At 40.8% G+C, this 23842-nt stretch overlaps 2 protein-coding genes across 2 annotated transcripts; both read right to left on the reverse strand.

Annotated features, from left to right (window-relative positions):
• On the reverse strand, positions 1–15671 carry smc3 (structural maintenance of chromosomes 3). Its single transcript, XM_088302672.1, has 29 exons — positions 15501–15671; positions 15034–15109; positions 14618–14656; positions 14470–14537; positions 14310–14381; positions 14151–14230; positions 13982–14060; positions 13717–13834; positions 13282–13457; positions 13007–13087; positions 12314–12478; positions 11140–11261; positions 10337–10550; positions 9949–10052; positions 9514–9613; positions 8744–8904; positions 8306–8447; positions 7939–8089; positions 7673–7825; positions 6192–6343; positions 5865–6023; positions 5176–5283; positions 4658–4766; positions 4267–4514; positions 2249–2461; positions 1970–2158; positions 1367–1544; positions 1165–1271; positions 1–518 (listed from the first exon to the last, which is right to left on the reverse strand). Exons 1-29 carry the CDS (start codon positions 15513–15515, stop codon positions 447–449), a joined length of 3651 nt encoding a protein of 1216 aa, XP_088158798.1. The 5' UTR covers positions 15516–15671; the 3' UTR covers positions 1–446.
• A 1159-nt stretch (positions 15672–16830) lies between these two features.
• On the reverse strand, positions 16831–22638 carry dusp5 (dual specificity phosphatase 5). Its single transcript, XM_088303326.1, has 4 exons — positions 22157–22638; positions 21255–21388; positions 19851–20070; positions 16831–17596 (listed from the first exon to the last, which is right to left on the reverse strand). The coding sequence occupies exons 1-4, from the start codon at positions 22518–22520 to the stop codon at positions 17190–17192; spliced, it is 1125 nt and encodes a 374-aa protein (XP_088159452.1). The 5' UTR covers positions 22521–22638; the 3' UTR covers positions 16831–17189.
• Positions 22639–23842: the final 1204 nt, after the last annotated feature.

The raw sequence follows: 23842 nt of genomic DNA on the forward strand, positions 1-23842 counted from the left end.
TTTCCTTTTCCCCCTCACTTTATTGCATACAAAAGGAGCAAATAAAATTGCAAATTCAAATTAACAGGAAGATTACAACATCATATTCAATGAGAAAACTGACTTTCTGGAAAATGACTTTCCATCACTGGCGCTGCAGATTTCAAATCAACTCATGTATATAAATATGCTAAAAGAGAAAATGACAAGATAGTAACTAGGGTGCAAGCGCCACTAGCTTTGAACATTTAATGGCACAGAGTATAGCGGGACAAGTGGTTTAATTGGATGGAACGGGTATAAGTTAAAAAAACATTTGTAAAACTTTTCCGCAGAACTTTAACCTCAAAATGTTCAAGTCATACAAATTCAGTCAAATCCAATTAAGAATCCCTGTGAACAACTAAGAGGGTAACAGTGTACTTTGAACCTTAAGAACACAGAAGAAGCAAAGTCGGAGTCAACCATTAACCATGGGTGGTGTCATCCTCCACAAAGTCTTTGGCTTGCTCTGCTGTGATAACGTCAATGTGGCTCACCTAGAAAAAAAAATACAAATCACAATTTCATACCCATTGGGGACTGTTATATATACGCTTACAAAAGACCATACGGATGTACAGTATATATCATATTGATTTTTTTTTTAATATGGGTTTGTTTTGGAATAATATAAAAGTAATTAAAATGATTCAAGTTACATTACTTTAATATTATGGCACTTGGATCACTAACTACATTCATTTTAATAGGTAACTAATTATTGTATTGGATTACATCTTTAAAATTACGCTCCTAACCCTGAATATATGTAAAGACATACAGTAGATATGATGCATGCGTTTACAGTGTCCATGAATATGAGGGAGGCTTGCTGATTTGACTGCATTACTGTCCTGTTTTGCAGTTTTCGACAGTTGTGACTCAGAAAAAGCGTTACTATCACTCGTGGCAGCAGAGGGCGCTCTTGCTATGGCTCAAAAAGCTACCAAGTGTTGACGTGAGGATGAAAAGCCTCAACAGGGGGTCTGTAATGTTAAGCACACCAAACCAAGGGCCACTTCCTTCAGGTTTACCACATGTGCAAGGAAGGCAAACCTAACATGCACCCGCAGAACACGCGGAAAATCAACTTTGCAAGATCTACTTTAAGACTTTTTAAGGATCCAGCGGCACCCAGCTCACCTTGTTTCTGAATTTGACTCCATAAAACTTGTCAGCAGACTCCAGCAGCTCGGGCCTGAAGGTTGTCGTGATGAACTGAGCGTGGCCGGCCAACTCGACAATCATGTCTTCAATGGACATGCAACAAAAATATGTGAATGTTAGAATTGTATCCACGTTAATTGCATGTGCCCAGTGTTTGTGCGAAATCGCCCCCAGTTACCTGAGACAGCCTTCCTGTGTTGGGCGTCAAGGGCCTGGTCAATCTCGTCAAAAAGGTAGAAAGGGGCGGGGTCACACTTTTGGATGGCAAAGATCAGAGCCAGGGCTACCAGAGACTTCTGACCTCCAGATAACTGCTGCATTTCTCTCATCTCACCCTGCTTGCCGGTGAAAGACACCTGCACACACGTCGCAACACACCGAATTGTGTCACTTTCTCTGTCAATCTCTGTCGAATCAAATAAACAATCCAACACTGCACAGTACATAAAAACGGGAAAACTTGGCAACACAGACCAGGTTAGCAGCAGCCAGCAGGTACGATTAACTCAAAAATAGTTCTTGTTGAGGAAAATTATCATATCTCCCTTTTCAGGCAGTGTGCTTGAGCAACGTGGAAAGACAGTGTCTGCTGCAGTTCAGAACACCTGCTCAAAATAGATATGTTAATTTTCACAGTTTTTTGTTTCCATTGCAGCTGAGTTGACCCGTCATTTTAGTTGCGGTTTAACCTGTTGGCCGTTTCAGTGTTGGCATAAGACTAAGTAGGGAACATGTCAGAGAGGGAACTCTGTGACTTGTGGCGAAGGGGGGGGGCTCTTACCCTGATCCCTACTCCGGTAAACTGATCCACAGAGGGCACGCTGCTCTGTGACCCGGAGCCCCTTTCGCTGTCCGCGCCGCCCTCTTCATCCTGGGACTGACTGCCTTCAGCGTCTCCCTTCTTCATCACCAGCGTAGCTTTGCCTCCAGGCACAAGCTTCTGGAATACTTCGCTGAAATTCTTTGACACCTGCACGTGCGAGACAAGACAAGCGTCAGGTGACTGACTCAAATATGGAAGCTTGTCAACATAAAAAAAAAAGTTTGAGGAGAGCGATACCTGTTTGAATGTGAGCTGGATGGCTTCATACTTGCGCAGCTCCAGGACATTCATGAGCTCCATGATGGATTTGTAACCTCGGTCCAGTTCGTCCTGACGCTTGATCAGTTTCTCCTTTTGCTCAGAGAAGTTGACAAACTGATCCAAGGCCTTTTTGTTTACGTGACTATACTTCTTCAGCTCCGTGTTGCACTGCTCCAGTTTACGGAAGAGCTGGCCGGGTGAAAGAATAGAACGAGTAATTCAACACGATAATGATGCGTTTTTTACTCCATGTGCTACTATGGTCAATTTTTACAGAGAAGAAAAGAACGAAATACAGTGCTGCCCTTTCATTGGTAGTAGTTTTACCAGGTCGCAAGCTGCCATAGTAGTTAAGTATGGTAGTTTACCGCACCGAGGTGCATTGATAGTCTCTTTTGTGATCACACTGATGACACTCGAAGAGTAATACTATTTGGGAGCTATGGAAAAAAAAAAAGAGTGTTCATGAAACTAAGGTAATTACAGTCACTAAACATTTTTGTCCACCCAATGGATAAAGAGAGGTATCCTTGGAGGTTTTAGCATGCTTTTGGATGATGATCTCAGACACTAATGGGGGCACTGTGTCTATTAGAAGGAAGGCCACTACTTGAGAGGAAATGCAGTGCAAGAGTCCTTTGTTTACGATCGAGAATGAACTTTTAAGTAAGATGTAAGGCACTTTTGCTTACCACTAATTTAACACATTCAGTACCGGACGAGTAAAAAAAAAAAAGAAAATGGATCTCGGACGTCTTCAGCCGTCAATGGCAGTAAATTGAATGTCATTCTCAGTTTCTGAAAACAAAGTAAGCTGATTACTAAGCTTGCGATACAAAAAAAAAAAAGCTCTCTAAACCTCATGACCTACAAATTAATTGGAGTTGTAGAAGGAACAGCACTGAGCATTGTCCATCATCTCTCTGATCCACTTCTGTAATCAATGCCATAGTCCTTCCAAAGAGAAAGCGTTATTATGTGGGCTGTTTGACAAAAGTGTAGGGCTATTCTCAGCCTTGTCATAGAAAGAAAACAGCACACACACACACTAGAGTACCAGTACATGCTTAGACATTAATGAAGTTGCAGCCAAGTGCACTCAGTCACAGTCCGAGCCCCCCAGAGGCAACAAGCTGAGCACTGACTCGTATCTGAGTCACTGTTGAGAGAGTGGGTGGGCGAAGGCCTCAGGCCTCAATCCTGAGGGGAGCGTCTGCTTTCTCGACTGCATCAGAGTTTAACAGTCGTTTATTTTTTAATTGCCCAGTGATTCAAGTGGAGCAGAAATCTACTTGGCCAAAGCCTATTTTGAAAGGCTTGTTTTGTGTCTTAAGAGTGCTTCTGAAAAGAAAGCAAGCAAACTACAAAAGGCAAAGTTTGGTGCAGGCCGAGTAACAAATAACATTTTTGTGAATATTATAATCCAGTAGAAAGGGGGGGAAAATAACCACTGTGAGGCTCAAAAGTCAAGTTAAATTAGCAGGAGCCTGTGGGCCTGTTCTAAAAATAGCTCACCAGTGATCACAATAATTATTGTGAGGTATCATTGACATGATCAGTGCATTCACATAGATGAATACTCTTAATTATTAATAAAAAGACGATTAAAAGACATTTGTGCATTTTTCTGTTTTTGTTTTAGAAGCATGTATCAAACGGCATTAATCAATACCCAAGAAGTAGCTCTAAAAAACGGTTGTTGACCTCTGCTCTACATCAATCTGTAGGAGGCTCGAGTTGCTCTATTTTGTTCAGAGTTGGTGTATGCTGTTTTCATTCGCGGCCCAGAAAACAATAAACTCAAATTAAATACATGGAAAATTATGACAACAGGGCGGCGATGGCAATACGTTATATGTTGGACTCTTTGACAATTGATGTCAATTTCCGAATTGGTTTGGCTATTTGGAGAGGTGTGGAAATAGGTGATCCCATAGTTGTTTTTTTGGTCAAGAAGTCTTTCTTCTAACAGAGCAAGTGAAGGATGGAAATACCTGCTTAAGTGTGAGGGTCTGGTACTTCTCAAAAGCCTCCTGAGGTAGCGATCCCAACTCCCTGATCTTCTTCATGCACTCCTCCTTCTTCTTGAGCAGCATGCCCTGCCGGTTGGTCATCTTCTCCAGCTCCTTGGTGTCGTGGTTGATTGCATCGTTTTGTTCCTTCTCAATGTTCTTCCAGCGGTCCATGCTCTTAATGTGATCCTTGATCTCTGACTCTGTCTTGTCAACCAAAGAGTCCAGGTCTAGGTAATGACACGAGTAGTTGTCAGTGTTAATTGTAATCCATTTTATAGTAGTACAGATCACCAAGTTGAATGTTTGTTCGATTTTCTTACTTCACAGCGTCATACTAAGACAATCAACCGATCCGTGCTGTTGACCATACCTTCTGATCGTGCCAATGTCTCCTTCACCCGTTTGTTAATGCCATCGAGCTCAGATGTTGTGGCTGTGAGTACAGTGCCTCCTTCGGTCTCTCGCAGCTCATTTAGCTCCTGTGTTTGCAAATCAAAATAATTAGCTTGTGATACAAATCCCTATTCTGCATGACATGAACAGTCAAATTTATTCTGGGTCTTGCCCAGAGTATATATAAACATGTATTTGCGTGGATAGGATCAAAAATTAATTCACAAAACACACAGGTTGAACACCTGGCATTTAAATGCATCTCTAGTGGCCACTTGAGACTGGGATCTGAATTTCCTGCTCTGTATGCAAATAAAGTGGAGTGGACCAAAATCTCTCTCGGTGACAAGAAGGTAAGGAAAGTACTAAGTGGGGTTTGGCTAGGGGATTGAAATACAGTACCTATATCACTCAATCAAATGCATTCTCATTACATTCAGCAGGGAATCTCATAATTACGTCCCCCTCCCACAGGAAACTGAAGGCGCACTATACCTGCTCCACTTGATCAAGACGCTTCCTCAAATTCTCATTAAGGTACGTCTCCACTCGTGTCATGATGCCCTCCAACTTGATTCTCTCATTCAGCAATTGTCTGTTGTCCTGTGGGTGACACAAGAAAGCACAATGTCATTGGTCTTGCTTTAACAACCGAGAAAAGAAGTGATATAATCTATTCACCACTAAATACTACAGCAAAATTCACTTGAATAAAAAGTTTGTTGTGTTACATGTCACACAAGAATAAGTTCAAACACGGGAATAACATGCATGAAAGGCTCTGGGTCGTGCGGGTGAAGTTGTGTAACACAAGTGGGGACAACTTGAGTTTATCCGGGTGAGCACTGAAAGAAGCTGGCACGGGAAAAAAAAAAAAAGATCACAGGAACCTCCCACACACAGCTGCTGTCTACTCCTTTTACAGCACCCAGGTCATTTAAATGCACCAGCAGCGGCGGGAATAAGAGGACGATGGCGTAATTAAGACAACAATGGTTTGTTTAGCACTGAAGTGCACATGAATTGATCTATTTTAGTCAGAAAATTTTCAATTTTAATAATGTTGAAAGCAATAACGAACGTTGCCAATCCGTCTGGTAAATTGTTCGCGATCACCGCTCATTTTTTAATTCGGAGACTTTCTAAATTTTTATTAGGTTCAATGAGGGCCATTTTCTCCTAACCTGCTGAAGCTGACGAATCTCATCATTGAGGTCATCCACACGCCTCTGGTCCTCCAGGCTGAGTTGGGAGAGCAAATCTGTGCCCAGCTCATCCTTCAGGGACTCCCTGGTGGACTCCATGGCATGGAGGCTGGCCTCCAGACTCTGAAGACTTCGTTGCTGCACAAGAAAGAAACGAAGATACATTGGGTCAACAAAACGGAGAGATGATTACGTTTCAACGAATGACCTGTTTTTACTGAAATACAGACAATGAAACATTTGGTATAAATGACCACAAGTCCTGGTGATATGTGGTCCATAGAATATTAAGGTAATCTTGGTCACCTTGGGCATGAAAGTCTTTTCTGACTGCTGCCTCTTCTCTTTCAGCATCTTCATCTCTGACAGAATACTGTCACGGGAGGCCTTAAACTTCCTTTGCTGTGTCTCTATCTGCTGCATCTGGTTCATCAGCTGGTCGATCTCATTGTTGATACGTGAAAGCACACGTTAAGGAAGTCTTCACTGTGTTTTATAACTATTTTTTCATTAAAAAAAAAATCATTAAATGTTCAATAGTATAATTTTGCGACATTGTGTAACACATACTTGTGGAAAAAGTCAAACAAAATTATTGACTTCATTTTGGGAAGGATAAAAATGCTCATCCAGGGTTCTTACAATTTAAATTCAAGACTGTTGTTAATCCATTTGCAATTAAATTTGAAACCAACATCAGATGGTTCCCAATCATCACTATATTTGTTGGTGCCACTATTGCGACTGCGCATGTCACCACGAGAGTCTTTCTGTAAATTATTTTTGAAAGAACGGTTTGGATAATGGATGGATGTTTTGAGACGCGAGACAATTATACAATCCAAAAATCCCAGTGAAGACTCAAGACTTTTCACTTTTTAACTTGAGTGGCATGACAACGCCGCTGAAGAACATGTTTTCGGATTTTAAAGACTTTTTAAGGATCTGCGGGAACCCCGCCACCTCAAAGCTAATTGAACAGGCAGCATTATTGATTGTCAATGACTTATACACTCCACAGGGCCTTGGAGGTTTCAATGAAGTCCATTAATCCAGGGAAATCAATTTGCTGGTGGCTTAATTGATTTAATTATGGTCCAGGCAATGCAGCTCAAGAGCATTTCCTTGAGTGAAAACGAAAGGTGTGTAACAAATATTAAAAAAATAAAATTAAAAAAAAACGTGACAAGCACTCAAACAAATTCCAGACTAAAAATTGTGTAAGTGCTCAGCCATCTGAGCACAGCTTCTTTTACTAGTCAGTCTCAGCAAAAAGCAGATGGACTGGACACTAAAATCTAAGTGACAGGTGGGGTGAATCAGTGCCATCTCCCGCTTAGACAGGGCAGAGGTGGAGAGATAGAAAACAACGATGGGCTTTTGAATAATTGAAGTTAACTGTGACTCACCACTGCGGTGGAGAAAGATGCGGTGACATAATTTGCTCATTGGTCCTTTTGTCTGCCTTCTCACGTATACTTAAGCAGCAGGTGCACACACTAACACGCATCGCCTGATTCACCACAGATATGCCAACACAAGAAGTGACCATGTCATCAAAAAATACCGCAGCAACAACACAAAATCCTCTTGCTTGTTTATCCTGACGTGCAGGCCAGTTCTGACAGCAGTGAGTCATTGTGGCTCTGTCCAAAATGACCTATTTCTTAATCCTCCTTTATTACATTATTAAGACAGCCATGGAACATACTGTATATACACACACAAACCAAGCCCAAATCCTACGGAAAATGCGTTACCAAAGCAGTGCATATCAAAAAGGATATGTTCAATATTCCTGCGCAGATTCTCATTCAGCTTAGCCTCCAGCTCACCCAGCTCCTCCTCAGCCTTCCTCATGTCCTTCTGCAGCTCCAGTCGAGACTTTCTGGTATCATAATAGCCTCCTGTCAGAGCTCCGCGGTGGCTCACCTGGTCACCTACAAGGTCAAACAGACGTCAAAACCTCTTCACTCCTTCTACTGCTTAGCTTCCAATTTGAAACGGTTCTCATGGTGTCCCATCTATGACTGTGGAGTGTTGTTGACCATACCTTCCAGAGTGATACAGTCCATGGTGAAAGCTCGGGCCAGCTGTGTAGAAACCTCCATGCTGCGACAAATCAAGGTCTTCCCAAACACGTGCTTGAAGGCCTTGTCGAAGTTGTGGCTGTAGCGCAACTTGCTGATCATTGGAATGGCATCCTGATGTAAAGTTTAAACAAGGTTGCATGAACACATGAACGCACTCTTGTGGCCGTCTTGTACAATGGCTCGCATGGCTGGCAAGTGAACTGTATCTATGTCAATTCTCTCATATGCCCATAAAGATGCAATACTTAGGTTAATAAGGTTTATAGTCATGCTCAGAGTATTGCTACTAGGCTCTGCATACAACAAGTACAGCACACAAGTCCTTACGTTGGTCTCCGGGTAGGCAGTGTCCCTGACATCGAGCTTGCTGAGGGGCAGGAATGTTACTTCTCCAGGGAGATTCATCTTGTTGAACTCCATTAGTATTTTGGTGCTGACCTCATCGGTCTCCACAATGTGGTAGAACAGTCTGAAAGTACAACCATGTTAAATCAAATCAACACGGATGGCCACGTACCAAAATATTGAACATAGAAAGAATATAGTGAATCTGCCATTTCAATTTATTAATGGTTGAACCCCTGCGAATAGTGGTCATAGGGACCAAGCATTGTCGTGACATTGATTAATTTCCATCCAGGTTGAATGCTTCATGATGCAGAGTCTTTTATTCACCAGCTCCAAATGGATCACTTGTAAGCTCCAAATGGGATGATTTGTTATATATAATAGAAGGAAATGGTTATGTAAAACAACATGACGCACCTGGTACCAGCAGTCACCTCCACACAGGTGTAAAAGGCAGGCTCACACTCAAAGTTATTCATAACGATGCCGTGGTAACCATTGATCACATGCTGGTTAATGCCCTTGCGGCGGAAATGCTCAAGGACTTTGTTGATGCTGTCAATGCCATTCAGGATGGCCTGAAGGGAGGAAAAACACATCAATAAATTATTCATTGCTGTTAAAAAAAAAAAGACAGAACCTATTAAAATCTGAAGAAAGACGGTCAGGAGAAACAGGAAGTGTATCCCTGAGGCATGAAACAACCATATTTATTGTGGTAGTCCTCAGATGGGAATAATTTGCACATCCAAGACTTTGATTTGGTCTCATGGCGGAATTTAAGGTGAGGCAGATAAATGATACTGTGAAAAGAAGGGTTATCATAGTTTTTTTCTACTAAAGGTCATTTTCATTTTGAATTCAGTTATTTTTAATTACATTTTAGAGCAGGTTTTGTGGATTTTATTTATTCATTTTTTTAGATGCTTCATTTTAATTGAGTTTTCATTATTTATTTATTTTTAATATATGGAGAATTTATCGAGTGCAAGATTTTAAAAAAAAAAAGTCAATACGTATTGTGTAATCAAAAAATAATAATAATCTATATATCTATCAATAGATACTCTCTTCTTGAGTGAAGCTTAGACTTTCTCTTCAACAAGCCTAGCCTGCTGGAGTACAATTGTGCTCTGGTTCTTGCTTTTGAAACAATTTATGATGTGTTGCATCAGTCAGTGACAGACCTTGCCTGTGGCAGCTCTGAGGAGCTGCTGTTTCTTCTCCAGGTCTTCACGTTTGGCCGCCAAAGCCTGCTGCTCTGCGTTCTCCTCACGCCACAGGTAGCTTCACACAAAGTTACACTTATGTCACCAGACAAAATTCTTCACATCTAAAGTACCATAGGTACATTCAATATGGCCAGAGAGGGGAAAGCACTCATCCACTAAGAATGCATAATGAACATAAAAGAAAAAAATATTATTAGTTATGTATACAGTAACTAGTGGGATAGGCAGTAGTTACTTGTGCCCCTCATGGGAATGCAAGAGACAGAAAATGGAAGGATGAATATTTGGAAGTAAGAGACTCCAGGATGTCATTTTAAAGACAGTTCGAGTTTTTCAAGCACACTTTCTAGTGTCTACATTTAAGTGAAAGGGTTGCAAAATGAATCTTACTTTCTTTCACTCTGCAGTTCATCTTTCCGGTTCTTCACTTCGTAGTACTTTTTGTCCAACTCCTCAACACGGGTCTTCACTTCGTTAAGATCTTGGTCCAGTTTCTAGAGACAAAAAAAAGTCAACTCAACTATATATACTTGCCACAATTAAGAGCTCTTGCTTACTCTCAATCTAGTCACAAATGTACCTAAATGCACTTCAGAAGAATGTAATTCAATTATTTTTGTTTTAACATCACTAAATAAATAAAAGTTGTATTGAATTGTATTATATATCAGTGTTATAAACAAAAAACAATATTTTATTTCAATAGTTTTTTTATCATGACAGGCCTAAAAACACATTATAAACACACACATTCTAACATATTAAAATGACTTCTTACATTATACTGCTCCAGGTTCTTCTCTTTGTTGGTCTCTGTATCCTCCAGATCTTTATTGATAGCAGCAATTTGCCTCTTTTTATCATTGATGGCCTGGTCCAGAGATTTCAGCTCTTTCTTGATCCATTTGTCCCTCTCCTCTTTGGAGGTGAACTGACTGCCACGGCCCTGCTTGGCATACAGGTCTGTCCTCTCCTGTGTAGCCTGGGCAAGTCTGAACGGAGATGAAAATGTTTCCACCAGCGTGTATTCATGATGCTATGCGTGTTTCGATAAGATTCAAAGATTTCCACCATTTTAGGTATGCATTTATATTTCTGTTTAGCGTCTATCCATAACAACGTGCACTAGAGATGTCATGACTAAATCACCAATTAACACTTAACATCCAGAGACTTGTATAATTTATAATTGTCCAAAGCCTCTGAATTTCAGCCTCAATGCTATATATTATTTCTGTAGTCTTCCATGGAAGCAGATTAATTTATTTGAGTTTAATCAAAACATTTCTAAAAATCTGTTTTTACTTTACAAAACAATGAGTAACATTTTTGCCTGTTTTCTGCCATTTTACTAACCAACCCACAAACTATATTATCAACAAGTTATATAGTTATGTTATATAGCTGCACTGTCAATTTCAAATAATAAAAGGATGGAAGTTAGTAACAGACCACACGCTCCAAATTTCCAGCAGCTGCTACGGTCAATATACATTTAGATTAAGACAACTGACTGACAAAATTAGATCTGCTCCACAGTTGCTCAGGAAATTTGTGATGTGGTGAATGAGTCATCCCTACCTGGAGATACCTCGCTCCTCCTTTTCTTTCACCATATTGAATTTGGGCTCTGTCTCCTGCAGCTCCTTTTGCTTCTCCTCAATTTTCTCCAGCAACTTCTGACGTTCTTTCAGCAGACGTTTCTACAAAAGTGAAATTGTTTTTTTTTTTTTTTTTGTTTTTTTATTCTCTATGCTTGCTTCTTCATATTTAAAGATTTATCACACAATTGTCTGCTATTCTATGTTGGATTTCCTTGACCAAAACAAACTAAAGCTTAACTCATTCACTACCAGCCAAGTAAAAAAAGCAAAACAAAAAACAAAACAAAACAAAAAAAAAAAAGCCACATACACACACACACACACACAGAGACACGCACAAACAAACAAAACCACTATGTAACCAATGCCAACAAAAAGCAGCACTGTATCACTCATATTGGACTGTCAAAGCAAGCGACTCACAAGACTTCAACAATGTGCTGTAATTGCAAAGAAAGCCACGCATTGCCAACACGCTTTGTAGAGTTCCTCTGCTATCGGATGTATTATATGAGCAGACAAAAAACAAAAAAAAATGGCATTGATGCACAAAGTAGCAGAGCATAAAATACTCCTATTGAAAAGGACAGTCGTAAATAAAACACTGATATACTTGTCCAGTTGGCCAACACTATAGCCTCACTGCCAGCAGCCAGAAGGTATTCCTTTTCATTTTGCTCCAGTAACATTTGGCTGATGCTAAGCCACCACCAACCAGCATGCTGCCCGGGACTCATCATGGCCATCACAAAGACTGAGCCAATAAAGCTGTTATTTATGACAATCTTCATACACACACGCACACACACGTGCCCACAAACATGAGGCCATATTGAGAGTGAGTCATACCAGCTCTGCAAACAAATCAATGCCAGTAAGATGTGCAGTGGGAATTATGCATGCTGCTGCTTCCTCTTCTTGAATCACAAATTTAGTTATACAGAAATACAACTCAATAGTATTATGATAGAGGGTTAAATGGAAGATGAAATGACACCTTGGCTACACTTTGTGCCACTTGCCACGTGACTAAGTTGAGCAGAACAATTGAACACATGTTCAGTGACTGCAGGGGGGAATACATACAGTGCTCTCAAGGAAGGATAGGTGTTGCTGGTAAGCAGAGTGACGCAGATGGGAGGCTTCCATACCCTCTGTTCGCTGTTTCCTGCCAGCTCATCCTGCAGGTCCTTGGCCTTCAGCTCCAGTTTGGTCCTCTGTTTAATCTGCTCCTGGCGCTCGGCCGACAATTGCTCCCTCTCCTCCTTCATGGCAGAGATCTTGGATTTCAATTCCCGCACAACTCGCTCTGTCTCCTACATGAGGAAAGAAAAGGAAAAGGTGATTGGAGTCACTAAGTAGGGCAACAACTGCTTATTTCTATTCAAGGGAATGAATTACTTTAGATGTATCAGACGTGCAAACTCAGAACTGCTTAGCTTTTTCAAGCGCCTCTGTGCGTTTATTATAGGACTACCAGTACTTTTTTTTAGTAAAATGTCAACAACTACTTGGCACATTGTACAAAGCGTGCAAAATAAAGCCTTTGTTGTCGGTGCATCACCAGCCGGTTGTAGGAGTGTGAATATTAGCTACTTCAGGCATGTTTCCAACAAACACTCAAATTTGGTGTAAAAATATGTGGGCATCAAAATAGCAAATGTACTTGATACAACACAACCTTTTGTTGCTTTTCTGTTTACTACAGATGGCAGGCACCTAAAGAGCAAATACAGCTTTTCCCAGAAAGTACATGTCAACAGTTTTTACTTCCTGTGTTTCTTTTGGTAACATAATCCAATATTTTTTTTTTTGTTAATAGTTTGGATGGGGTTTTTTTGTACCTCAACTTTGTCTCGGGCATCTTGCTGAGCGTCACGTAACTGTCTGGATTTGTCTCCACACGTTTCTCTCTTGGAGGACAGCTGAAGAGAATAGACAGGGAAAAAAAATTGATGCAATCAACACAATAAAAAGAACATGTGACGTAAATGGCACTTTTTTAAATTATGATTACTACTGCAGCAATTATTACTAATACCATTAATTGCACAACAGTGGGGAAGTTTTTTTTTTTTTTTAGCAAACAGACATATTCCCTCAACTTTGGCCACAATACCTCATCCAATTTGGCGCGGGTTTCATTGAGCTCCTGGTTGTAGATGGTATACTCAAGAGCTCTTCTCATCTTGTCCCATTTCTGGTACTGAGCCAGCTCTTCTTTTTCATCCTCCAGTGTGTGCAAGCGCTCCTCAATGTACTTCAACAGCTCATTGATCTTCTCCCTTTTCCCCTCTGATGAACACATGCGTTATCATTATTATTATTAGATTACCGGTACTAGGTTTATAATTACATAGAACATCAAACCAAGCAGAAAAAAAGCTTATTTTGCAAATTAGGGATAGGTACATCTGAGAATACATGTGCTGACAGTACATGATTAAACTATAGTAACAGTAAGTAAAATTTGAGTTTGCTTTACATCAGATTATCATGCTCAAAGTTGATGATGGTGCTTTGATCTCAATTTGACGGAAATATCCGAACACACCTGTCTCCTTCATGAGCGAAATACTCTCTTCTTTGCGTTCATCATACACTCTTGTTCCTGCCACCTCTCTCAGCAGCTTCAGACGCTGAGAATCAGGTGCTGTGGCCATTTGGTTGATCTGTATGAAACATTGAAATAATAACATATATATAAAGAGATAAAACATATATTGCATAAAGTGACGTATGAGAGTGGAAACATAAGAGAGGAAACCATTTATGACACGTTGAGCAAGTTGGAGATCAGACCATCACTTCTTTCTCACCTTGCCCTGTTTGACAATATAGTATGGGTTGCAGCGGGAGAAACCGGCACTTTCCAGAAGGTTCATGACGTCATTCTTCCTGCATCAATCACAAATGCCACCAAACATGTGATCACATGAATTCAGCAGGGCCAATATTTCCTGTGATTACAGGGACACAAACACTTACGTCACCATCTTCTTGTCCAAGAAATACTGGTCCTTCTTTGCACCGATGACGCGACGAAGGGAAACTTCTTCCTTGTCAATCTAGGGAGACAATCAAGTCGTTATTAAGTCGTTACATATTAATAAATCACAAAAGCTATAGCTTTGGTCACAGTCTTACCGGCAGCCGGTTGTCCGAGTTGTCAAATATAATCTCCACAAATGCAGAAATGACTCGAGGACCGGTTCCCTCCTACAAAAACGTCAGAGGAAAAATTATGTCTGCATGATTACTAAAGTAAGCCAAACTTACATCTTATACTACCTGTGTAGTTACTTACATGGAGCAAGGCCAGGCGCTGCTCAGGTCGGAGGTGGCTGAACTCATCACTGAGCACGAACTGAATAGCTAGGGAGGAAGAAATATGCAATTAGCCCGAACTCTCAAATGATCATGGAAGTAGCCGTTATTCTAAGTGGCCCACTTACCATAGAAAAAGTTACTTTTTCCTGATCCATTTCGCCCAACTGTGAAAGACAGGGGGAAAATAACTAAAGTGTGTCAAAAGAGATAAAACTATCCACATTCACTTATTCATTATAAAAATAATTATTTTCTACAAAGGTACTGCGTAATTTAGTGCCAGGCACAACAATTATGTATCAGTGTATATTGTTCAACCAAACAGGTGCAGAGTTCACCCAAAATAATACAAAATAAATTTCTAAGTATCAGATTAAATATGATTTTTCTAATAAACAATATATGCCTTGATACAAAAATGTTGGGAAATGCTGCTCTACTAAACTCATGTGGCTGTCATCAATCAAATAACTCAGGTGTCTGTTCTCAATAAAATATTGTAAAATAAATGAGGTTGAGCCTCAGTGAACCAGTTACCCACCGATGACATTATGCTTGGGACTAAACGGGTCTACCACAGTCTGATCCCGGTAACTTCGGAACCCCTGGATGATAACCTGCACAAGAACCAAGGGACATCAATGCATCTTTTTGAGAAGGTACGAGAATTTCAAACGCATTATGTTTATTACAGTGCAAATGAGAAAGGGGTTATATTTATGTTTAATGATTCGGATTCGTGGATTGACATTTCGGCTAGCTTTAGCCTAGCATCCTTGAAAGTGGGACGGGCAATTTAAGGGAGGACTTTCTCTGGAGTTCTGGTCAACTTTAGCATGGCGGCTATTTATTTTGTGTTGAATGCGACATTTTAGAACTTTGTTATCGAAACGAAACAAGTTTTTGAATTAAAATTGCATTTTCATCAGAGCGTTCATTCAGTGCTAGCCCATTCGGCCCAGTAAATAACGAGCACGTAACAGGGACTCATTCGTGTCATTAGCTTACCTGTTTGATGTACATCCTTGTCTATTTCGGGTGTCTCCTTGTCTGAATCAGGAGGCAACCGAACAGCTCCACGTAAATGGAGATGGAAGGCAAGTAAAAGCCCACACTTGGACAAAGATTATCGTTTCAGCATTTAAAACTGGTGAACCACTCCGCAGTAGAGGAAAACAAGGAAAATGGCGGCGGGGGCGGGATGAAATGGATCGTATCAAAATGTAAAAACAGGGTGATAGCGTAAACATCCACATGGTAACGCGGAACGTTCATCGGTTTTGGGTCAAATCTGGCAAAATTACTACGTTTAAATAATACAGGCAAAACATCTAATATTGTATAGTTGCGTTTGTGCAAATATATAATAATCTTGAAAGTTTGGTTGTTTCAATGAGTCCCCATTTCTAAAATTGGTACAGACCAGCTGGCTTTCTTATGGGCGCGAAAGAGGTGAGATGGAATCATATCGCTACAAAAGTGGTGTGAGATGATGGATAGAAAAAAGCCCGAATGAAACTATACATGTAGTTTAAAAATCAAGTCTAAATAATACAGGTAAATATAATATTCAATGTAGCAATACACTGTGCTCATCCATAGGGAACTAAAACCTGTGTACAACATATCTAAAGAAAATTATGGAATCCATGTTGGTGTCACATATACAAAGACTGTATTGTATTGTATTAACAAATCAAAATTAAAGCAACCTGTTCATCTACACGGAATTAGCCAACTAAAAGCCACTCCACATGTTAGTCTTGCCTCTTTATATTAAGAGGTTGTGGAAACATTTGCATTTTCTGACATGTTCATTTTGCCACCATGTGTTACGCTGATATGCTGTTACCTGTATATTTAGCAGTCATGGGTGAAGTACAATGAGTGGATTTTTTTTTAGGTATCTGTGCATTTCTTGAGTGTTTCTTTTTCGATTGACTTTTTACTTTTATTCAGGGATGAATTTAGCCATTGGGAGGCCTGAGGCAAACCTAGTCTTGGGGCCCTCCACAGATGTGTAGTGCAAGGATTTGGAATATTAATGTTAAATTGTGAATTGAAGGAAATACTCTCTTTTCCAGAGCTCGATAAAGTCCTTAAAATACTTATCAAAAAAGTGAATCATCACAACGCTTCAATTAACATTTGGAGGCTGAGTTGTATGCACCCCCACGGTTTTAAACGGCATTCTTATTAATGTTGCGTTTGTAAAATATCAGATAAGCAGCAGTGAACAGCAAGTGACAAAATGGCCGCCACCTGAGACTTCTACCGAGTACAGTTTGATTACTTTTGTCACCTCTGATATTTATTCAATAACAGCATTAGGACAACGTGATTTTTCAACTTTTATTAAACACATTGACATCAACATTATTGAAAAAAATCACAAAGATTGCAATTTTAAATAAATTAGATTCAAATGACTGACTGTATTTGTGAATGAACATAAAAATCACAATATCAACCTAAGGCATGTATATTGTAGGTTTATCACTGTGCTGTTGCCGCTATAGCGCCATCAATGTCATACTATGAAATGTGTACTACTACCAATTTAGACTTGCTGGTCTCCAGTCTGGTCTGCTGGTTTCAACACCAGGTGCACAGGGAGCTTTTACATTTGATTCATTTTCAAGTAAGACTACAAGCGGTCACAGTTCTTTCTTTCTTTTTTTTTTTTTTGTTTTTTTTTTAAGGCAGTGCAGTTATTGGGCTCAGCTTGAGCTGATGATGGACCGGAGACTTCAGGCAAGAGGTAGGAAAGGTGAAAACAGATGGCTCAAAGTTTTTGGTGTTGAAGGAGGTGGTGATGTCATTGGCAAAAAAAGAAGCAGTCTCTGGGATACAGGGAATAGCGGGTTCAGGTGTGGCTGCATGAGCGGGCGCCGTCGAAAGGACCTCAGACTCAAACTGCAGCAACTGACCCATGAAACTAAAGTTGGGTGAGATAACAGCCCGGCGCTGCTTGATGATATCGAATGCTGCATCCAGTCTCAGCTGCTGGGTTCTCATGATGTAGGCCATGCAGATGGTGGGGGAACGAGAGATGCCCGCTTCACAGTGGACGAGGACCTTTCCCCCAGATTGCTTTACGTGATCTGGACACAGGACAAAAGGCCAACGAGTCAATCATTGGTCATAGATGTGCGATTTTCTTCCAACAGCTTACATAATATACAAAAAAAACTAACTAACAGTGCAATCACAATGGGAAATTCCAATGGACAACTCTGAATACTGTCACAGCATATAGAAAATTCTAAATCACATTTGAAGGAACTTTGAAGACATACCCTGCCTGCTATTTACTCCTACTCGCTAATTTGACAAAATACCACAGAGAACCTTTGCAGGGGCCACGTTTTGTATATTTTTATTATCTTTAATCTGTGTCATTTGCACACACATGCGAAGGTTCTGTAACACAGCTGCATGGAATTTCAGTCCTCCTCAGCCATTGTGGGGGCGATGGGTGCTACCTACTATGGCACAGTGAAGCGTGCACTTCAACAACATAGTGTAAACTATGTATGCATATGGTCATTCCTCGAAGTGGGTTTTCTTTTGAAGTGTGTATATATATATATATATATATATATATATATATATATATATATATATAGAGAGAGAGAGAGAGAGAACTGAGTCAGGCTTGATGGGTGGCCAGTCCGCCTCAGGGTGCTGCCAGGTGTCGCCATACCGGGGAAAAAATAAAGGAGGACATTTCTCCTCCAGGGCGGTTCGGCCAGCGTACCGCCCTGGCCACCTCAAAAGTGCACCTTTAAGTTTCAACGGGGCCAACACAATGACACAATACACCCATATATCAGCAACTAATTAAAGGAAAGATGTTTTTCATATCACATTAAGGAGAACAGTATCCTATCAACCAAAGATTATTTACATGTTGCATATGTTTTAAGATTAATGAGAAAACAGCACATTCAAAATCAACTATTCTGAAAAAAAAAATAGCCATCGCCAAATCAAATGATCTTATAAACCTGATAGGAAATGAAAGCTCGTTAAAAAGAAATAATTGTGGCATGGAACCTTTAACAGAATTCCTTGACTTAAAGGTCATTAAAATCAGCTCCAGTGGCCACTTTCCCTGATAGATCTTTTAATGACCGCACTGGTGGTGTTGTGATGGGCTTTGCCAGCTATTTTCAGTCAGAAGGTCAATAACATTTATTTTTAGCTCCTAAACTACAGGTGGGGAGCTTCCAGCTCTAAGAACATTTGAGCCAACCTGCCATACCACAGTTAACCCAGAGATGCTCATAAAATATAATAAGCATTTATTGTTCCATCATTTCAGCAGGGCTGGAAATAGCTTTAGATAGGAAAAACTTTCCCCACCCCTGTCCCAAACTGTCAATCATTTTCACTTAATTGAATAAACTCAGGAGCTTAGTAGATGAATTTTAGAGCTCCCGCAGGCTAAATGTAGGTTAAACCCGCTCCTGGTACAATTATCTGCCTTATGTAATGAGGACTAAATGTAGGCTGCATCCTCAAACAATACACAATAGCAACAACAACAGCCATCCAATACAGGTTAGACCAGTAGATCCTGGCTGAGCATTGTCCTTGCTTCTGCCTGTCTATAAATAACCATCAAAATATTGTGTGCGCCGCTTGCTGCTGCTGTTATGATCTACCATCGCTCTCCCACACACTCTTCTCCACAGGCTGCTACCCTCAGGCCCACCTGTGAGCAACCAACCGCTGTCGAGGTGTGGCACCCCTCATTCAACCTCCCCTGCCTGCTCATTACCACTCAGCCACTTGTCACACTGACCGCACCCACCGGAGATTAGACCTAGTAGGCGATGACAACATTCGAATTGCTTTTTCAAGCTAAGAACCAGGAGGGCGTCCACTCCTAAGCAAATCCTGAATGGAAGGGAGAGGTTGGATGCGTTGGCGGAGGCTTGAGGGCAGGCGATCAAGCTAAACTGATTACCACTGGGTGTCTTATAGCTCTATTTGTGAATGGTAGGAGGCAAGCACAGTGAGGGTTTATTTGAGGGTGACGAAGACGCCTTTTAAAAATAAGCACCTATGCATAGGCGCCGGCTAATTCAGACAGAATATTTCCATGACTTTGTGCGTGTAATCTGCAACTATAAATATACAGACGCTTGAAGGTGGAGTTATTCTGGGTTAAGATCTATCCTTAGGATGGTTGCGTATATCTCCCTTGGCAAATAGTCCGACTGAGCCCACTATTTTGAGCAGGGAGTCAAGACAAAAAATAAACGAGTGGCATTTTGGTTCAGAAATAAACCTTCAGGTGGAGGCCCCAGGAAACTGGTTTAAACACCCATCTTAAAAGTTTGAACTCACCGATAAATTCTATTGCCTCTTGGAAGTGGGAGCTGATGTCTGCCATGTGGTTGTCTTCCACCGGGATCCATTTGTAATTGTAGTGGCCCTTGGTGGGCTTCATGTCTCTGCGTGACACGTTGAGCAAGGCAGTGATGTGAAGGTCAGTGAGATAGTCCTGCCTGGAGGCGTGGTAGGCACTACCGAGGTAGAGGAAAGGCAGGATCTCCACGGGTTTACCCTGAAAGTGAGAAATGGGTGGGGGGAAACCAGATGTGAGTGGGCTCAATATACAACAAGGTGTAATGTGGGCCCCTCAGGGGTGGCCAAACTTTTTCATTGGCGGGCCACAATGGGTTCTAAAATTTGACACAGGGGCCGGACCAGTAGCAGATGGATGGAGTGTTTTGGTAACCTCACCTCATCGGAGAAAATAAATAAATTTCATTTGAAATGAAAGTGAACAAAAGCACTACAGCAATATGTATGTCTTTGAAAAACCACAGTATTTCGAAAATAAAACATTAACAAGGTTTATTCATTTAATTTTTTTCAAGTTCGGCGGACCGGATTAAAACGCTTAACGGGCCACATGTGGCCCCCGGGCCGTAGTTTGCCCACAGCTCATCTAAATGATTGTAATGCTGCTGGTACATTAGCCAGTGTGGGGATGACATCAGAGTAACCTGACTGAATGATTTATGGTGATCCAGTAAAGTTTCTCCACAGTACAGTACATTCCTGATGAGGCTATGAGGTGTCAAGTGTGGATGGCAGAAGCTGTGACATCATAGCAGCGAGACAGCGTATGAATGAATTGAAGCACTGTGCCGTTTGGTGAAAACAAGACTTCAGCAAGTGCCTCAAGGCAATGCCATGACGTCACGAGTCTGTTTTAGTAACTGATGCAACTGCGCATTTTCGCATAGCGACGTCGGTGTCATCAAATATTTTAGAACAATGTAACAGGACCAAATCTGAAGAATACTACTATTCTAAATAAAACGGTCAACAACTACCGTTATATTGTCAAAATTTAAAAAAACATGACACCCATCCATTAATTTTCTGAAGTGTTTGCTCTCATTATGTGAATTGGTTGCTAGGAAATTTCAATACACAATTAAAATGTGGATTTTTATTACCGGTAATTACGTTTTGGTATCACACAATTGATATTTGAGATGATTGTACACAGAGGAAAGGTCATGGATGAAAGGGTGTTTTTCTCCTTCTGACCTACTCCCTTTCAGGGCCTCATATAGGTCACACAATATCACAGCAGCATATGGCTGTGTACAGTACAGATATGTATAGACGGACAAATATAAATCACACTTGTATTATATCATGCTGTTGGATGTAATGATAGAAAACGATGGGTGTGGGGGTGGGGTCGTTGGTGAGATGATGAGTTGCCCTCACCTGATCATAATCTGGTTTGCGGTGACCAAACTTCTCACTGCTGGCCCTTTTCTCGCTTTCAGTTCCGCTCTGCTCGATGCTTTTCACTTCAGTGCAAAGTTCAGGGTATTGCGAGTGGAAGCTCTCATATCCTCCTATGAAAATGAGTGGCAGAGAAGGGGGACGTGAAGACTCATAAGCAACACACGAATACACACCTTGTGAAATCGCAGAGTTTATGAAACAGGTTTAGCGACGGATTATAAACTGATTATAAGAGCCCCATTAATTACTGGAGTCCGCTAATCCTTTTCACTTCCACAGGATGTAAAGGCGACAGACGGAAATTGAGGTGTTTTAACACATGATTACAAACACGGCCAATTATTTAGATTACATTGTAGTTGTTTTCCTTGCCCTTCTTTTGTTTCTTGCGACAGAGAGTCGCTTTCAATTTGTTCATATTTGTCAGCACTGACTCATCGGCTCCGTTGACGCATTATGTAGACTACTTACAACACCAACTTGACATATAAAGAGTTTAAGGTGGATGGCAATATAGATCACAGTTGTTTTAAAAAGCTAGAAACAAATAGAAACAGACCACACGCGAGATAAAACAGATTGTGCAGCTACATCAGGAAAAACGTCATTTACAATGACTATTTTTGGGGGCGAAATTTAATTTTGATGTACTGTTCTGAACAAGGGGAAATGAGTCATCTTCAAGGGATAAAGGTTAGGTGTCGACGATGAATTATTGTGTGTCAAGACACTGGCAACAATATGTCATCGACATGACTGCTTGTGCTTTCTTTCCTACATAATAAAATAGTCGATTTGACGAGCAAAAGCAAAGTACCTTCTTTTTCACCCAAACCCACCACTTTTTTTTTTTTAAATATAGAAATGTTGTTCGTTACCTTTTAAGAAGCATATGTTGGCCCCGCTGGCCACATGCGTCAGGGTGTTTATTACTATTTGTGCTACGCTGTCCTTCTTCAGCTTCTGCCAGTGGGACGTCCGGTCGTCAAGAGCCACCACCGCCGATATGCTCCCCTCCCGGAGCCGGATGAGGGCTCTCTCGTCCGGGATAACAAACTGCAGAGGCACCGGTCCTCCCCGCGACCTGCGGACCACCACGGAGTTAAGAGTGACGTTGACGGAGCCGTTGATGTTGGAGTTCGTAAATGACAAATAAGGTCGACAGTCCACTATAAGGCAGCTCCCGCGCTCCTTCCTGATGATCCTCCGCAAGTGGCGGCAGTCGATGCTCGACACTTTCATTTTTATTCTTTATTATTGCCCAAAGAATGCGTGTGGATTCCTGAATGAGAGTGGCTGCGGGCGAACGATGAGCCCAGCGCGCCTCAGTGCCTACATTGCCTCTAAGGGGATTCCGGTGGAGTCTTTTTCTACGAATGGGACTTCAGCGCGTGTGACGTCACGATCCATATTTGGACAGCGGTAAGGCGTGGTCGCAGCTAAAGACACGCCTGCCAGGGTGACGTGAACCGTAATCCCGCCTTCTATGACGTAGCACAGCGATTGATTAACTACTACTATTACTCATTTTACGTCCTTTTCCCACCAGCTTTCAGTATCACTCACGAAAATCATTGCTGCTATATTTACTCATCAAAACAGATAATGTTGAAGGAACGACAAATAAGCACAAAAACGCTTATTATTTAAATGTGAATCATAGGCCAAGCATCTACATTATTTAGAATACAAAATGAATTTATTTGAAGCAAAGGACACTTATTAACCACTAATCAAGGGTGCCAATAATTGTGAAGGGTAGCATAAGTATCAAAATTACAAAGGTGCTACTGCTCAATTATCAATTAATACCACCACGTTCGTGTTACAAACTGCACTTTACAAAAAGTGCAATATAAAGCAACTTCATCTGGAGAATTTCAGAATCGATATTTAATAACTTGATAAACAGACAAAACATTTCAATAAAATGCATCATGCACACTAAGATGACCATTATTAAACTATTTAATGTGTGCAGCTCACTAGGGGTGGAATGGTTCACAAAACCCACATCACATTTTTGTGGTCACGGTTTTTGAGCCTATTGAGAATATTGTGATTGTTAGAAAAATCAATTGTCTTGTTTTGTCAGGTTAAAACACAAAGACTAATAAGGCAGCGAGAGAGGATGGATTACTGGTTCTAACGTGTATTTCATTTATTTGGCAACATAAATTATCTTTAACAATTGTTAGAAACAAATAGCTATTTACTGTCACTAAGACATAGTGGGACATGAAAGGAAAAATGTCTCTAGAAGTTCTGATCATTGAATTAGTCCATATAAGAGAATTTGCTTTTACAAAGTCCATTAAGGCGAGTTAATCGTAACATGCGGAACGCACTGAACGGTTCTCGCACTGTCACAGCCCTACTACAGATTTGTTTTACGAGTTGAAGTCAGCTATAACAAGTTTTGCTGTAACTAACCAATAAGAGAACAAAGAAATGCTGAGTCATGAAGAGTCAGCTCGCTAGCCCTTGCTGGCCTCATGAGGACAAATTTTAAATCTGATTGGTTCAAGAAACAGACCCTTTGCTTTGTTATTCTGAATGAACAT

The sequence above is a fragment of the Idiotropiscis lumnitzeri genome, chromosome 8 (assembly GCF_059441095.1).
Source record: "Idiotropiscis lumnitzeri isolate Australia: NSW breed Sydney's pygmy pipehorse chromosome 8, RoL_Ilum_1.0, whole genome shotgun sequence".
Taxonomy (NCBI): domain Eukaryota; kingdom Metazoa; phylum Chordata; class Actinopteri; order Syngnathiformes; family Syngnathidae; genus Idiotropiscis; species Idiotropiscis lumnitzeri.

Coding starts and splice junctions, on each gene's coding strand:
- smc3 (XM_088302672.1), bottom strand. Junction 14,538..14,617: donor AAAAAGTAACTTTTTCTATG/GTAAGTGGGCCA, acceptor CTTCCTCCCTAG/CTATTCAGTTCGTGCTCAGT. Junction 8,905..9,513: donor TCAGAGCTGCCACAGGCAAG/GTCTGTCACTGA, acceptor TCCTCCCTTCAG/GCCATCCTGAATGGCATTGA.
- dusp5 (XM_088303326.1), bottom strand. CDS start 22,520: ATGAAAGTGTCGAGCATCGACTGCCGCCACTTGCGGAGGATCATCAGG. Junction 20,071..21,254: donor GCAAACCAGATTATGATCAG/GTGAGGGCAACT, acceptor TCTCACTTTCAG/GGTAAACCCGTGGAGATCCT. Junction 17,597..19,850: donor AGAGGCAATAGAATTTATCG/GTGAGTTCAAAC, acceptor TCCTGTGTCCAG/ATCACGTAAAGCAATCTGGG.